The sequence below is a fragment of the Pan paniscus genome, chromosome 19 (assembly GCF_029289425.2).
Source record: "Pan paniscus chromosome 19, NHGRI_mPanPan1-v2.0_pri, whole genome shotgun sequence".
In the NCBI taxonomy this organism is placed as follows: domain Eukaryota; kingdom Metazoa; phylum Chordata; class Mammalia; order Primates; family Hominidae; genus Pan; species Pan paniscus.
In genome coordinates, this window is record NC_073268.2 from 11,914,466 (window position 1) to 11,931,864 (window position 17,399).

The following is a 17,399-nucleotide window of genomic DNA, read 5'->3' on the forward strand; positions in this document are numbered from 1 at the left end:
AAATTAGCCAGGCATGGTGACAGGTGCCCATAATCCCAGCTACTCAGGAAGCTGAGATAGGAGAATCACTTGAACCCAGGCGGCTGAGGTTGCAGTGAGCAACAGAGTCAGACTCTGTTTTCAAAAAAAAAAAAGAGAGAGAGATAATGTAACCAGCAGTTTCACATTTGAAAGTGTTTAAAAACCCAGGCCTAGTTCAATTTTTTTCCATGAGGCCTCCATTACTGTTTTTGAGTTAAATTATAAAAATCTTACAAGGATCAAATCCTACCATACTGCCATATTTATTTTATGTAAATAATGTGCTGTATGCTGCCGTCTGAAATTTGCTCAACATTGTTCTATTAATCTATAGTCCTGTTGTAGCTGTCTCTTGTCCATTCATTCTATCCGCCACAGTTCACTATTATTCTACGATAGTCAGAATCACATAGTCATGTGATCACTGACTTGGCTGTGCTCCGTGGGCACTGCTTTTCTGCCAGGTCCTGGAGTTGTCACCCCTTTTGCCTCTCAGCCTCCCACGGGCGCAATGGAGGAGAAGGATGAGAAAGCATGGGTGCTGCTGGCCCTTCTGTGGCCTCCAGTCGCCTGGCTATGACTTTTGATGCTGTTATTGATGTGTTTCCTTGGCTTCAGCAGCTAGTTTTGCTATAATAATCCTGCTGCCCTTCAGACTCAGGATAAACGGAACTGGCAGGTGAACACCATGAAATTCATGCTGCTATATGCCTGGTATTCTTGGCCCAATGTAGTTTTGTGTTTCTTTGGTGGCTTTTTAAAAGACCGAGTATTTGGAATATGATGGGGCACAATTACTTTTAGCTGTTTTATTTGCATTGGACAGGTTGTTTTGTTCTGGGTGGAATATTTAATGTTTTTTGGCTGATGGAATTTGAAAGACTTGTGTTTGGATTGGTGGGGAGTGCTCAGCAGTTGCCCAGGACATAGGCTGTCAGCTGGTTTAAACACAAAGAATTAAACCTGGTGTCTGGACTCCAACAATTTAGCATGGCTAGAATTGGAAGTACAGTAAACATGAACTTCGTGAGTTGGCTGTATTCTAAGATTGAAGCTTCATGGGGTTCTGCTGGTCACACAACCCCTGGGGTCACACTTAAGATTGGGGGTATAAAATGTATTCTTTCACTAATCTGTGCCTTCCTTGGCTCTTGCTTACTTTAGATGTGAGAGCAGAGAGAATCCTTCATAAAGAACAACAACAAAAAAAAAAGGGGGGGGGGGAGTTTTTAAATTAACTGATGTAAAGGATTTCTCCTTACCCCTGTGGCTCATATTTATCATCTGTGTCTGCTATTGTGTTGCCATGTTCCCTTTTATTGGACTTGGGAAAGTTTTCTTTACACACAAATTTGGATTTTCTTTCCAGGCAGCAAGTGCAATGAACAGTGTTGTATATGTCGTTATCAGCTCCCACACCCCAGTATTTGGGCTCCCAGTGGATGACACGGGGAAGAACAGCATCTGGGTTCTGCGTGTGGTCGCAGCCACTCCTGTGTCCCACATGATGCTGGCCTTTATGATGTGGAGCCCTTGGGTTGCTGTGTCTTCTGGGAATCTCCTATTCATCGCTTGCCTGTGCATTATGGCCAACAGTGGCATCTGTAGTTCCTGAACATCAACTGGGAACTGCATATGGCTTCACGCACTCCATTCAGAATCTTGGGGTGGCCATCATTTCCATCACTGCTGGGATGGATGATACTGGTCACTGGGGGATATTTGTTTTTAGAAGTTTTCTTCATTGCCTGTGATTCTATGTGACTTTTATCTGTGGTCTTACTCTATTTTGTGAATCATGCCCAGGGTGAGAACCTAAATTATTCCACAAGACAAAGGGAAGAAATAAAATTTTCCCATACTTAGTAAGTTAAAATGACTATGTCATGAGAATGGGCTTTTGCACATCACTGGTTTGAAAATCTCCATTTTTAAAAATTTAGAGTTTAGTCATGAGAAAAAAAATAATGGAATGGCAAGTTGTATTTATATCCAAATACACCTATTTCAAAGTGTATTTGTGAGAACTATTTTAGCCTGTGTCTTCTGTATTGTGTGTTGCTGAAGAATTCTACAAAAGGCCAACCAACAATGAAAGGTTTAGAAAACTGCTCTGGAACATCCAGGTGAACTTCAGAAAAGAACAGTGAAAACAGAAAAACACGGAGCTTCTTTTGAGATTGTCTTCATTAAGTATGTGTCTAAGGGATACAGCCTTTTCTTTATCTTACAGCAGAAAAAAAAAAATTGTGACAGACATTCCCTTTCCTGGTAGGGGCATAATGCTAGAAGACATGTGAAGATATTTGTATGAAGTCTCTTTCTGCTCACAACCAGTAGCTTGGGCTCTACTATGTGGTTATGTGGACTGCTGAGCAGTGACCCTTCTGAGTTGATTTTTCTGTTACTGAGGCCCCTAATCTCTTAGGGACACAATATTATAGTACAAACAGTCTGTACAGTTTTTCATATAGTCTAATTAGTAACTACAAAGTGTCCTTCGAATTATAATTGACATTTACAAAAATAAATAAAACCGCAAAAGGGGAAAAAATAAATTTTTTTTTTTTGCTATTATAAGCAATAGAACATGGAACGTTTGAAACGTTCCTAAGCATAGAGTTTTTACCCTAGAAATGAAACTGCTAAGACCAAATTTAAGTAATTGTTCAAAGTCACTCAACTAAGAAGAGTGGTAGAGTTAGAGAGCTAACCAAAGGCAGTCCCCAAAGTCCATGTTCTTGAACACTACGTGATAAACCGCATGGCATTACCACTGATCATTCCATTTCCAAGCAATGTAGGCACTAGGTTCATTCCCTCCAGAACTTCATTACAGAAGAGATGGCTTCTGCCTCTATGTCTCACACAGGACTGGAAAATAATTTATAACTGGAATAGAATTTTGCAACTGTAAAAGAATGTAATTCAGAGTTTTGGTTAACTGATTCTTCATTTTCTATATCTACCCAAGGCAATACTACAAAACACATAATCTTAAGATTCTCCAGATTTTTCATATCATTGCCAGTGCTTAAAAACAAAATAAATAAATAAGACATACTCCTTGAACAGACCAGCCACTGGTGATGAAAGGAAAAGAGAGATAAAAGTTATACAGTCATCATTCATTAATAATTTATAAAATGTTATAATGATACAGTGATATCCAGGTTTCTTAGACTTTCTGGTTTTGTTTGTTTGTTTAAGACAGGGTCTAGCTCTGTTGCCCAAGCTAGAGTGCAGTAGCGTAATCTTGGCTCACTGCAGCCTCCACCTCCTGGGCTCAGCCTCCGGACTGCAGGCATGCATCACCATGCTTGACTTATTTTTGTATTTTTTTTTGTAGAGACAGGGTTTTGCCATGTAGCCGAAGCTGGTCTCCAACGTCTGAGCTCAAGCGATCCACCCTTGGCCTCCCAAAGTGTAGGGATTATAGACGTGAGCCACTGTATCCACCCTAAACTTCCGTACTACAAACCTATTGCCACTTCTACCTGAAATTTTAATTTCTGTGGATATGAGTGGTTATCCATACTGTTTGATAATCAGTCTGAAAACAGTTGGTATACCACACCAGTTTCAGAATGTACATTTCATAGAAAGGCCTTAGAGACTACTGCACTGGAAAGACTCATTAATAAAAATAAAAATGTAATGCTATATAAATATGAGTATGACTGAATTAAGACTTGTGGCAACTATAGGAGTCTCAAAGTAATCCTTGAACGGTACCAGTTATCAATCACATAGACTGAAAAGAGAGTGGAGCGCCCTCTAGTGACTACATGAGGGCTAATGATGGCACAGAGATAATCACAGCAGCTTTTACAGAATTTTGGTACAGTATTTCTATTATCTAATTATAAAGTGGTGAATTAATCACTTAGGTCTGGGTACCATCTGAGCCTATACTAATTTATTTTCAATCCTATAACACCCCTCCCCCCAGCACAAGCCTCCACTTCCCTTCACAGGCAGTTATTTAAACGTAAGGTGTATATATTCACTTCCAATAGCGCTCTTCAAACAATTCCAAGATGGCCTCTACTCTCTCCATTCCACTGAAATAATTACAAGAACCTCACTACTTTCTGCTAAGAAGTTTTTTAAGAACTTTTTTTTTTTTTTTTTTTTTTTTTTTAGATAGAGTTCTGCTCTCGTTGCCCAGGCTGGAGTGGGTGACACGATCCCGGCTCAATGCAACCTCTGCCTCCCGGATTCAAGCGATTCTCCTGCCTCAGCCTCCCGAGTAGCTGGGATTACAGGCATATGCCACCTCACCTGGCTAAATTTTTTGTATTTTTAGTAGAGACAGGGTTTCTCCATGTTGGTCAGGCTGGTCTCCAACTCTCGACCTCAGGTGATCCTGCCCACCTCGGCCTCGTGAGCCACTACGCCCAGCCGACAACAAATCTTTTTTAAGCATTCTATGAAGTACATGGTTCTTGGTAGCATTCTAAAAGGCTTACTTCTAACAAACCTTTCTTCATTCCCCTGTACCTTCCTTTGCCTTTCTCAGGTCCTGCCCTAGGAACATGCTCTCTCTTTCCTGAGCAAAGGCTAGTGATCTCAGGAAGGCACAGTCCAGAAGTGACCACCAGTATTCTCAGCAGCATATACACACTCCAGCAGAGCTGCCAGAAATATTGCTGTGATTCACATCTCAATTCAACAGCCAACACTTTTAAAAATGTACACCAAAGACCAGAGACGGTTTTCTTTTCTTTTTTGAGACGGAGTCTCGCTCTGTCACCGGGCTGGAGTGCAGTAGCGTGATCTTGGCTCACTGCAACCTCCACCTCCCGGATTCAAGCAATTCTCCTGCCTCAGCCTCCTGAGCAGCTGGGACTACAGGCGCCCGCCACCATGCCCAGCTAATTTTTGTATTTTTAGTAGAGACAGGGTTTCACCATGTTGGCCAGGCTGGTCTTGAACTCCTGACCACAGGTGATCCACACGCCTCAGCCTCCCAAAGTGCTGGGATTACAGGCGTGAGCCAACGCACCGCGCCAGCAGGTGCATCTTACAAAACAATACATACTAGTAAATTTAAGTTAGTCTGCAAACACTCAGAGCAGAAAAGAAGACTGTGGTCTTTGCATCTAGAAATGTACGACATGAAATATTTTTAAACTCTATTTCTCTTCTTCTACTGCTCTTTCACACCACTACATTGTTGTCTATCCTTAAGCCATTGGTTTTAACAATTAATAGTCAGTTAATAGATTATCATAGAGCATACCAATAACTTTCAATAAACTAGGAGAAAGTGACCATTAGTTTAGTTTGGGATAAGAACACCTAGATTCTAACCAGTATTCGGTGGGGACTCAAGTAGAGAACCATGAAAAGAAACGATCTTGAAAGTTCTCCTTAGCCTTCTTAAAACACTGATGTGTGTAATACATTCTCAATTAAAATGTCCAAAAATTATATAACTCTTCTGCCTCCTGAGTTCAAGTGATTCTCCTGCCTCAGCCTCCCGGGTAGCTGGGATTACAGGCATGCCACCATGCCCAGCTAATTTTTGTATTCTTAGTAGAGATGGGGTTTCACCATGTTGGCCAAGCTGGTATCAAACTCCTGACCTCTCAGGTGATCCGCCCACCTCAGCCTCCTAAAGTGCTGGGATTGCAGGCATGAGCCACCGCGCCTGGCCTGAAACTATTATTTTTAATAGCAATAGGTCTTAGACATTAGAGCTTCAAGCAAAACACAAAAACTCTTCCATGATCAAATTCAGTACAAAGGATACTGAATACAGCCATTTCTCCTGCTCCTTAAAAAATAATTTCATGTCAGTTTGCCAAAATATTTGTGGTTTTGCTTTGTTTTGTTTTGAGATGGAGTCTCACTCTGTCACCCAGGCTGGAGTGCAATGGCGTGGTCTCAGCTCACTGCAATCTCTGCCTCCTGAGTTCAAGTGATTGTCCTGCCTCAGCCTCCTGAGTAGCTGGGACTACAGGTGCATGCCACCACACCCGGCTAATTTTTGTATTTTTAGTAGAGATGGGGTTTCACTACATTGGCCAGGCTGGTCTCGAACTCCTGACCTCATGATCGGCCCGCCTTGGCCTCCCAAAGTGCTGGGATTACAGGCGTGAGCCACCGTGCCCAGCCTGCCAAAATAGTTTTTAATTCAGTGTATTAAAAGAGCTCCATTTTGAAGATGTCAGTTCCATTATACTTACTAAAGTGTATCTGGAGGGCCAATAATAAGGACTTCCCATCGGTAGAGATCATTGTCATCTATTAAACCTGCAGAAAAGCCTTCCACTGGATTTTTGTTGAGTTCTGTGGAAAAAGAAAAGTTTAATCAATACATTTAAGCACATAATTTGCATCCAGTAGATAAATTACAGAACTTGAGCGTACATGTTTTATGTAAGTTTTAAACCATTAAATAGATATACCTTGCCAGGCAAAATGCTACTTGATGGCCAAAACATTTTCATGCCTATACTGTTAAGAAAGCCCTGGGTAAAGCAAACTATCCAGAAGATCAACTTCTACTGGTATCCAGCCAGGCTCTTGTCATTCTAAGTGGCCCTACAGTGGTCTTTTAAGGAAGCTTGTTAAAATGCAGATATCCAGGCCCGTCCCCCAGAGATTCTCATTGAGAGGGAGCCCTGGAAATCAAATCAGGTTGGCAATTCTTATGCTGCTGTCTTTAGGGTCTACTTTCAGAGTGTCTAATCATACCTTTTCATTGGAATGTACTGTGCTTAATAACTTTCATTTATACTAACATTTGTACACCTATTTGACCTGTCCCTGTAGTCTTGGGGACCTGCTTCTACAGTGGGTGCTCCTGTGTGCCCATCCATCTCTGAGCACAAGGAGAGCAGGGGCCCCATATGTCTTGTCTGTATATGTCGACCCTCTGAGAGCCACAGCTTCTGGGACAGAGGAGCAGCTTAAGAGTAACACCTGGAGCATACAGAATGGCTGCAGCATCGTGAGCTTCTCCTCCTCTAAAGAGAGTGCTGTGGCATGGAGAAAGGATGACAGGGTGGGAAACAAGAGAGGCGAGGAACTGGCAAGGTGGGGGCACACAGGCCAAGACAGGGACCCTAAGGAGCAGGTGAGCAGGGGTACAGAGCCCAGAATGTTTCCAGAGACACCAGACTTAATAAAGTACTGGCCTCCTGATGGTGAGCAGATCATGTGAGAAATTTTTTAACAACTTTAATGAGGTATAACTGACATTCAGTGAACTGCACATACTTAAATTATACAATTTGGCCGGGCGTGGTGGCTCACACCTGTAATCCCAGCACTTTGGGAGGCCGAGGCAGGTGGACCACCTGAGGTCGAGAGTTTGAGACCAGCCTGACCAACATGGAGAAACGCCGACTCTATTAAAAATACAAAATTAGCTGGGCGTAGTGGCACATGCCTGTAATCCCAGTTACTCGGGAGGCTGAGGCAGAAAAACTGATTGAACCCAGGAGGCAGAGGCTGTGGTGAGCCAAGATCGCGCCATTGCACTCCAGCCTGGGCAACAAGGGCAAAACTCTGTCTCAAAAAATATATAAATAAATAAATTAGCTGGGCATGGTGGTGTGTGCCTGTAATCCCAGTTACTCAGAAGGCTAAGGCAGGAGAACTGCTTGAACCCGGGAGGCAAATGTTGCATTGAGCCAAGATCACGCCATTGCACTCCAGCCTGGGTAACAGAGCAAGACTCCATCTCAAAAAGAAAAAACACACACACACAATTTAATAAGTACTGATATACACCAGAGGAACCAACACAACAACAATCACAATAGTGAATGCATGTATCAATCACCCACACAATTATCACATTTTACCGGCCAGTGGAACTGAGTACTCATTGGCTCAAATTGGAAAGTGTGGACAAAGAACACGCAGGAGTAGAGTGGTTTGAAAAGGACTTGCTGGGAGTCTCAACAGGTGTGTAATTCTCGTATACTACCTGCCATCATTCTCAGGCAGCTTTGTCTAATGATGAAAGGCAGTATAATATAACTCAGAGTGCTACAAAGGACTGAACCAATGTTTAGGTAACTGAGGAGATATTAATTTTTGGGGAAATCAAGAGATGGTATTATTTCAACAACTACGATTTAACAACATGCCAGCAAAATAGGAGAAAGCCAATAGTGAAAATTTATATTTAGGCAGGGCGTGGTGGCTCACACCTGTAATCTCAACGCTTTCAGGAGGCCAAGATGGGTGGATCACTTGAGGTCAGGAGTTCAAGACCAGCCTGGCCAACATGGTGAAACCCTGTCTTTAGTAAAAATACAAAAATTGGCCGGGCATGGAGGCGGACATCTGTAATCCCAGCTACTCAGGAGGCTGAGACAGGAGGATCACTTGAACTGGAAGGCAGAGGCTGCAGTGAGCCAAGACCATGCCACTGTATTCCAGCCTGGGTGACAATGCGAGACTCCGTCTCAAAAATAAAAATAAAAAATTTATGTTTAAACATGAAGTGCTTCTTTTCTTGAAATGTGAGGGGAGATTTTTATAAGTCTAACATTTTTGCATAACAGGCAAACTAGACTTTTACAAATAGTTAAAATCAGCTCTGTATTTCAAAACACAAGAAATGTACTTTTACTTTGAAGTGGCTAATCTAAAATACTTTTTAAAGATATTGAAAGTGCAAACACATTAAGAAGGGAACAGCATTTTCACTGTTATTTTGTTTATGCACGCATATGTGTACTGAGCGCCAACTATGTTGCAGACATTCTATTAAAAAACAGAAAGTCCCACTTTCCTGTCAACTGAGGGACAGAGTGCAGCACACACAAATGCACTGTGAGGAGTTATTTTCTACATGACTGATCTCATTTCCAACCTTTTTCTAGAGAAACACCATTACATTACTCGGACCATTTTCTACAACACTGTACACAAGAGTCTTGTGAAAGATTCTATAATATATCCAGAAATTACCTAGTTGTTGCATTTTCCACCAGAAGTCCAGGGTTTATAAACATAGGTGAGTAAGCTTTGAAATTAGTATACATGGTCAAAATTACCCTTGAAAATTTCCTTACACTTTCCATAAAGCATATCATTGCTTCTTACTCTTGTCAAAACCCCCAAGTTCTTGAAATCTTTTGCCCATTCTTTCCATGCATTTCTTCTACAGGCATAATTGTGTCCTTTGCTTGTTCCATGTAAGTAATACAAAAGCAATGTTGAAAAATGTCCAATGTCTCACTTTTGTCATGGCTTCAGCCCCCAGCATGAATCTTCCTAGGTCTAGATGCATGAATATTTAACAGGCTTAATCCATTTAAAGTGATAGAACCTTACCATCCCTTCATGAATGCTTCCTTCAAGGTCTCTATCAATACTAGCCCCCTCCATGAAGTCTTCCCTAAATAATTTATCAAATAATCTTTTGGCTTCTGCTAAATTCCTATTAATTGTACTTTCAGTCTATCTACATCTTCTGGCACTTGACCAACATCGGCTCCTGATCCCCAGAGAAGTAAACAGGCAATTACAATGTGCTCCAACAACAGTACAAGAATTTGAGGGCACACAAAAAAGAAGGGCACATAACATAATCATGAAGAATAAGAAAAGGCTTCTAAAAAGAAAAGAAATAAAGGATTTGGGTGAGGGAATTCAAGGTTTAGAATCTGAACCTCTACTTTAGGTAGAGGAGCATGTACAAAAACTTGAAATAGGGCAATCAGTATGTGACTGGAACGGCGGGGGGCAGGGGAGCAGCTGAAACTAAACAGAATGTCAAAAGCTGGACAGCAAAGGGCCTTTGTAAGCCCTGCATGCTTGGACTTTATCCAGAGGGCAATGATAAGCCTTTGAAGGGTGGTTCTTTTTTTCTTTTTCTTTTAAACAATGGAGTGACCTCATGAGATTTACATTTGCAAAAACCAATCTTGTAGTATGTAGAAGATTGTTTAAAAAGGCATGATGAGAACAAAGAAACAAAAAGCAAGCAATTCAAGTAATCTTGAAAAGTGTACCTCGAGTATATAGTAGTCGAAACAATGAAGAAAACAAGGCTATTTAGAAGAGAATCAATCAACCTAACCTGGTGATGTTAAAGAAGTGGGGCTTAAAGTAGTAAGTCAAAAATGACATGAGCTGGGCGTGGTGGCTCACCGCTGTAATCCCAAAACTTTGGGAGGCTGAGGTGGGCAGATCGTTTGAGCCCAGGAGTTTGATGCCAGCCTGGGCAACATGGCAAACCCCTGTCTCTACCAAAAAAAAAAGAAACAAAAAAGTACAAAAATTAGCCAGGCACGGTGATGTGCACCTACAGTCCCAGCTACTCGGGGAGGCTGAGGTGGGAAGATGACTTGAGCCCAGGAGGCGGAGGTTGCAGTGACCTCAGATGACACCAGGGCACTCCAGCCTGGGCAACAGAGCCCAACCCTGTCTCAGTTTAAAAAATTATTTTTTTTAAAAAAAGGAAAATGACATATGATTAAAAAGTTGAGCAGAGTTACCATATGACCCAGCAATTCCACTTCTAGGTATATACCCTAACATCTGTCCACACAGCAAGTTGTACATGAATGTTTGTAGTAGCATTTGCTGTAATAATCAAAAGGCAGAAACTCAAATGTCCATCGACAAATGAATAAACTGCAGTATATACATACAATGAAATACTATTCAGCCATAGAAAGAAATGAAGTACTAATATATGAAGCTCAATAACATCAGGCTAAGTTAAAGAAGCAGACATATAAAGTCACATGTTATATGACTTATTTTATATGATATATCCAGAAGAGGCAAATCCAGAGAGACAGAAAGTAGATTAGACGATGAGGGAAGGGAGAAAGGGGGCGTAATTACTTAAGGGGTATAGGGATGGCGATTTAATGGTGTGATGAGAACGTCTGAAAGCTAGATCGAGCTGGTGGCTGGCTGCACAACATCGTGAATACACGAAACACCAGTGAGTGGTGCACTTTAACACCGTTACCTATAATGTCAATTCCTCCCCCCGTTTTTTTGACACCAGATTTCTGTGCAAGGGTAGAAATCTGTTCATTCACTGAAATGAGAAACATAGGAGGAGGTTTGTCAAGAGAGGGGATGAAATGGTGATGGGCTTGGTATTAAATGCCTTTTGTTAGGGACAAAAAATACATTGCTTTAAAAAGAAATCTACTGGGCACGGTGGCTCCCGCCTGTAATCCCGACACTTTGGGAGCCCAAGGCGGGTGGATCATCTGAGCTGAGGAGTTCGAGACCAGCCTGGCTAACACGGTGAAACTTCATCTCCACTAAAAATACAAAAATTAGCCGGGTGGTGGTGGGCGCCTGTAGTCCCAGCTACTTGGGAGGCAGGAGAATCGCTTGAACCCAGGAGGCGGAGGTCACTGAGATCGTGCCACTGCACTCCAGCCTGGGCAATAGAGTGAAACTCCGACTCAAAAAAAAGAAAGAAAAAAAAATCTGAGCTGACGATAGAGACTTCAGGGTTATCAGAATATGGCTGATCACTGAGGTTGTAAGTTGATGCATCACCCAAGGATAAGCATTAATATAAACTGCAGGGGATGTAACCGAATGAATTCTAGAAAATATTAACAACTGAGAAACAAAAAACAGGAGGCGGCACAAGGTAAACTGAGAAAGGTAAGCCAGTGAAATAGGGAGGCCGAGGCAGGCGGATCACGAGGTCAAGAGATCGAGACCATCCTGGCTAACACGGTGAAACCCCATCTCAACTAAAAATACAAAAAAATTAGCCGGGCGTGGTGGCGGGCGCCTGTAGTCCCAGCTACTCCGGAGGCTGAGACAGGAAAATGGTGTGAACCTGGGAGGCGGAGCTTGCAATGAGCAGAGATCGCGCCACTGCACTCCAGCCTGGGCGACAGAGCAAGACTCCATCTCAAAAAAAAAAAAAAAAAAAAAAAAGCCAAGAAAACATTTTATTAAAGCTAAAGGAGATGCATTTAAAGGAGAAACTATCCAATGATGATAAACACATACAGCTCAGGGAAGAAGGGGTCTATATTCAGTCCACTGGATTCAATTAAAAAAAAAAAAAGGCCACAGTTGCCCTCGGCATAAGCAGTGTCAGTGTGAAGGTAAGGTGGAATCCATGCAGGCAACGCTGAGTGGACAAAGAGAAGATGAAGTGGAAAAACCCAAGTGGAAATGTTTTCTAAAAGTTTGACGGTAGATGGAAAAGTGTAGTAGTCACGGGTAAATGAAATTCAAGCAAGTTTTATTTTAATGGAAAAGGCTGAAAGATGTTAAAACATCCTATCTGTGTTTAAATGTTGATACGGATACCTCACACTACATTCAAATCCAGACAGATTACAGATATGAACAAAGAGGTATAAAACCTAACTAAAAGAAAACATAGAATAGTGTTTTTCACATCAGTTTGAGTGGAGGTGCTCCTCCTATGCAGGACACAAAACTCAACAGTCAAATAATGCTACACCAAATACTTTAAGGTTAGTACAGCAATAAAGTCTAAATACAAATGACTGGGAAAGAATATGTGCAAAATAGGGAGAAGTTTCAAATTCCTAATACAAACAGAGCTTCTGTAAATCAAAAGGGAAACTAAAACCCAAAAGTGACCATGCTTGACCTTCTACTTATATTCCTAAGGTATTAGGAGTTTTGAGAATGCCAAAGATGAAGATAACATCTTTTCTGAATGCTATCTAGAGATAAAATTAAGAGTTGGAAAGGGCTAGAAAGACCTCTCTTTCTCACAAAAGTCATGACTGCTAAAACACAAAAGTTTATAGTTCTAAAGGAGGCAAAACTAACCAATAGTATTACAAATCAGGACGATAGTATTTCTCTCTCTGTGTCTGTCTTTTGGAGCAGGAAGTGAAAGTAGTATCTGGGAAGAGGCATGGAACGGACTTCTGGTGTACTGGTAGAGGCATGCCGTCCGTAATATGTACGTACTTTCCTGTCAATGTTATACTTCAATTTTTAAAACTCAGTAAATCCTGGAGTATCCAGTGACTGTTAAATGGGAGTTATGCTTGCATGCTATGAATCTGGAAATCACTGTGGGCCAGAGTGGTCTACAAGCCATGAATAAAAAGGAAACCCAGGGACAAGGCAGTGTCCTTGAGAGTAATGTCTTCTATGTGTTAAGTCATGGAAAATAATGCATGAGCAGACTTGCTAAGATAGAGTCATTACCAAGAATAAGACTAAAAAAGAACAGAAAGAGCATATGAAAAGTAAAAACGCTGCATTTCTGAATCGGAATTGGATGAATATAAAATGACATTGCTTTCAAATATATAGTTCTCAGATCTATCCACTGAAAAGGTCTAGAAAAAATGAACAGCCCAGTAGTGCCCAGAATATGGTTTCTAAATATGAATTTATCACTAAAACGGACCAGGGCTCTTCAGAGAAATGGCTGACTCCAGGTCTAGAGCAAGAAATGTTAGGTTCATCTCACACATAGCAGACAAAAAGGAAGCTATCAAGTAATACTATGGTATTGTGGAAAGGACTCAAGAGCCAGCTTGAACAGGCCTCCACTGGTCAAATGTGGGACAATTTGAGTGTCAATAAAGTTAGTAACAACGAATGCTTGAAATATGCAAGTTTAAATCCATGAGTTTATAACTGTGAAACAAAAAACAAATTTATCACCACTACAGGATGCTGGGAAACCATTTTGTTATTCTGAAAACCAATTTTAAAAAGCAAAAGAATCAACATTTAGTGTGATCCTTTTTTATTACACAAATTATATTGCCAAGTAATCAAAATAGTAATTACTATTTGATCAAATGAGGTTTCTCTCTATAAAAATACTCCAGCTAAAAAATGAAAAATAACTGAAACATTGGCCATTTTATCATTTAATCCAGGCATTTTAAAAGACAACCAGATATTACAGTCTCCTGAAAAATGAACAAACCACCACATATGAAGTAATCTCACCTCACAAACCTAACCTGTTTGAGCCCCTAAGTACAATAACTAATTCACAAAGAACAGAAACAGAGAAACATGTTCAAGGACATCCCTGGGACACAATTAGCAAGATCTACTCTGCAGGATATTCTAAAGAACAAGACCTAGAATCTTCAGCAAATATACTGCAAGGAGCACAAAAGAGAGAAATGAATTCAAACTTTTTTTAAATTTATGACGATTATGACACAAATGAAAATGTGAAGAGTAATGAGACATTAGACAATATCTAGAAATTGTTGTTTCCTTTTTGAGTTTGGCAGTGGTGTTGTGCTGGGGGTTTTCCTACCATTTTTAGAGATACATACTGAAATATTTACAGACAAATGATCATGTTTAGAATGTACTTCACAGTCATTAGGGAGAGGGCTAAGATAGGTGAAACGAGGCTGATCATGACCTAATCACTTCAGGGGCTGGGGGAGTACATGGAGGCCCATTATACCTATCTGTCTACTTTGGTATTATTGGGCATTTAAAATTTTCCTCAAAAGATTTTTTTTAATCTAAAAAAAAGTTTAATATAGCCTAAAATAATGTTTTCAGTATTGTCGATCATTATGTAAAAGTAAACCTTCACTGCACCTCAGCAAAACACAAATTCTCAGAATAACATTCCAAGACCCAACTAGACGTCATTTTGTACTTGACTACTAAGAAAATAAGCTACTTTTGGCCGGGCGCTGTGGCTCGCGCCTGTAATCCCAGCACTTTCGGAGGCTGAGACGGGCGGATCACGAGGTCAGGAGATGGAGACCATCTTGGCTAACACCGTGAAACCCCGTCTCTACCAAAAATACAAAAAATTAGCCGGGCGTGGTGGCGGGCGCCGGTAGTCCCAGCTACTCGGGAGGCTCAGGCAGGAGAATGGCGTGAACCCGGGAGGCGGAGCTTGCAGTGAACCGAGATCGCGCCACTGCTCTCCAGCCTGGGCGACAGAGCGAGACTCCATCTCAAAAAAACAAAAAACAAAAAACAAAAACAAACAAAAAAAAAAACAGAAGAAAAGAAGCTCCTTTTTTTTTTTTTTTTTCTCCCTGAGACGGAGTCTCGTTCTGTGGCCCAGGCTGGAGTGCAGTGGCGCGATCTCAGCTCACTACAAGCTCCACCTCCTGGGTTCACGCCATTCTCCTGCCTCAGCCTCTCCGAGTAGCTGGGACTACAGGCGCCCACCACCACGCCCGGCTAATTTTTTATATATATATATTTTTAGTAGAGACGGGGTTTCACCGTGGTCTCGATCTCCTGATCTCGTGATCCGCCCACCTCGGCCTCTCAAAGTGCTGGGATTACAAGCGTGAGCCACCGCCTAAGTGCACTTTGCCAAGACCAATTGTTGGCTAAGTCTAACTTCTACAAAGCCAAATACAAACTGAGGTTTACAGCCTAGTAACGATTTTCCTTTGTGTCTGGGTGACTGTGGTCTCCTGCTCCGGGAATGTGAGTTCCTGTCAAGTTTATTTATACAACACAGTTGGCTGCAAGGTGTATGTCTGTAAAGTAACTATTTTTACTGCAGCTTCACTTTGAACTTCTGAGATCATAGATAGACAGACCCCTTTACCCAAACAGTACATAATTACTCCTAACTATGGAGATAATTTGTCAAAATAATTTTGACCTTATTATCAGAGGAATAAACTGCTGTTACCTTAAAACATAAAAATGCCACAAACCAAGTCACCAAAAGTAACTGCAAAAACGTTCCCGTCCTTCAACCTTCCATTAATTAATACTGAAAAAAGTCAAGCATAGCAATCACAAAGGTGTATTTCCTCTTTAGATTTCAAGATGCATCAAGTTAATAAACTTTACAAATTTCTGGTAAACTTTAAAAATTTGCTTAAAATTAGAGTTTTTTATTTGTACCACGACACGGGCTACCGGCTAGCTGATTTCCTAATCAAAAACATTTTTGGCCAGGCACAGTGGCTCATACCTGTAATCTCAGTGCTTTGGGAGGTCAAGGTGGGAGGATCGCTTAAGGGCAGGAGTTCAAGACCAGCCTAGGCAAGAGCAACATAGAGAGACCCAGTCCTAGCTACTGGGGACGCTGAGTCAGGAGGACTGTTTGGGCCCAGAAGTTTGAGGCTGCAGTAACCTAAGAAGGTGCCAATGCACTCCAGCTTGGAGCAAGACCATGTCTCTTGAATAAAAAAAAAATAAATCAAGGCCAGGCTCGGTGGCCTCTAATCCCAACACTTTGGGAGGCCGAGGCAGGAGGATCGCTTGAACCTAGAAATTTGAGACCAGGCTTGGCAATATAGTGATACCCTGTCCAGGTGTGGTGGCTCACGCCTGTAATCCCAGTACTTTGGAAGGCTGAGGCAGGGAGATAACCTGAGGTCAGGAGTTTAAGACAAGCCTGGCCAGAATGGTGAAACCCCATCTCCACTAAAAATACAAAAATTAGCCAGGCGTGGTAGCGGGTGCCTCTAATCCCAGCTATTCAGGAGGCTGAGGCAGGAGAATCGCTTGAACCTGGGAGAAGGAGGTTGTAATGAGCTGAGATCGTGTCACTGCACTACAGCCTAGGCGACAAGAGCGAGACTTCGTCTCAAAAAGAAAAAAAAAAATTAGCCGGACATGGTGGCATGTGCCTATATAGTCCCAGTTACTCGGAAGGCTGAGGTGGGAGGACTGCTTGAGCCTGGGAAGTAGAAAGTGCAGTGAGCCAAAACCACACCAATGCACTCCAGCCTGGGAAATACAGAGTGAGACCCTGTCTCAAAAAACAACAAAACAAAAAATATTCCACCCAATTTATTTTACTGTGCTTCAAAAACATAAGGAAAATGAAACAGACAAGCCAAACAGATCAGAGATGATCCCTTAAAAAGAATTTGTCAATACGCTTCCCAAAGGGATTTGCTTGGCAGAATTCTGGACCACATTCCTAAAATAACACTTACTGACATTCTGCTACCTGCAATATTTCACCCTGCTTATCACAGCCTCTTCAATCACAGGTGTCAGAGTTCTTCAATATTAAGTCCTAAGTACGTTGTTGCTTGTGCATAAATTATACACAATAGCATAAGCATGCATCTCTGCCAAGATTTGTTGCAGCAGGAACTCCTCACAATACCGAAATTATGCCCTAACACTAGTTTATAGTGTCACACAAACAGCTTACTTTGATCTCGCCTATTTTATAGAAATAAATTTGATAAAGATGATTCCTAAGGACTTCTGAATGTCACTTCACAATGGAAAATTTGGGCACAGCATATGATATTATGTATTACTAGCCTGGGCAACTTAAACAGATCATTTCTATTTTTTGAGTCTCATTTTCCTTATCAGTAAAGGATGGTAAAGCCCTTGGTAACGTTGCAACACAGAGAGGATATTGCATATGCGAAAGTCTGACCCAGCTTAAGGTACAATAAATGTTAGTTGTCCGTTTTCTTCCTTTAAAATTGCTC

At 41.5% G+C, this 17,399-nt stretch overlaps 1 protein-coding gene and 1 pseudogene across 2 annotated transcripts in view; one reads left to right on the forward strand and one right to left on the reverse strand.

Annotated features, from left to right (window-relative positions):
* Positions 1-17,399, reverse strand: part of UBE2G1 (ubiquitin conjugating enzyme E2 G1) — a 93,416-nt gene that overhangs the window by 29,370 nt on the left and 46,647 nt on the right. For both annotated transcript variants that reach the window (XM_034941314.3, XM_063598870.1), the window contains exon 2: positions 6,216-6,318. In XM_034941314.3, the coding sequence (XP_034797205.1) occupies positions 6,216-6,318 (103 nt within the window). The remainder of the gene's footprint in view (positions 1-6,215; positions 6,319-17,399) is intronic.
* On the forward strand, positions 452-6,134 carry LOC129394428 (major facilitator superfamily domain-containing protein 1-like; annotated as a pseudogene).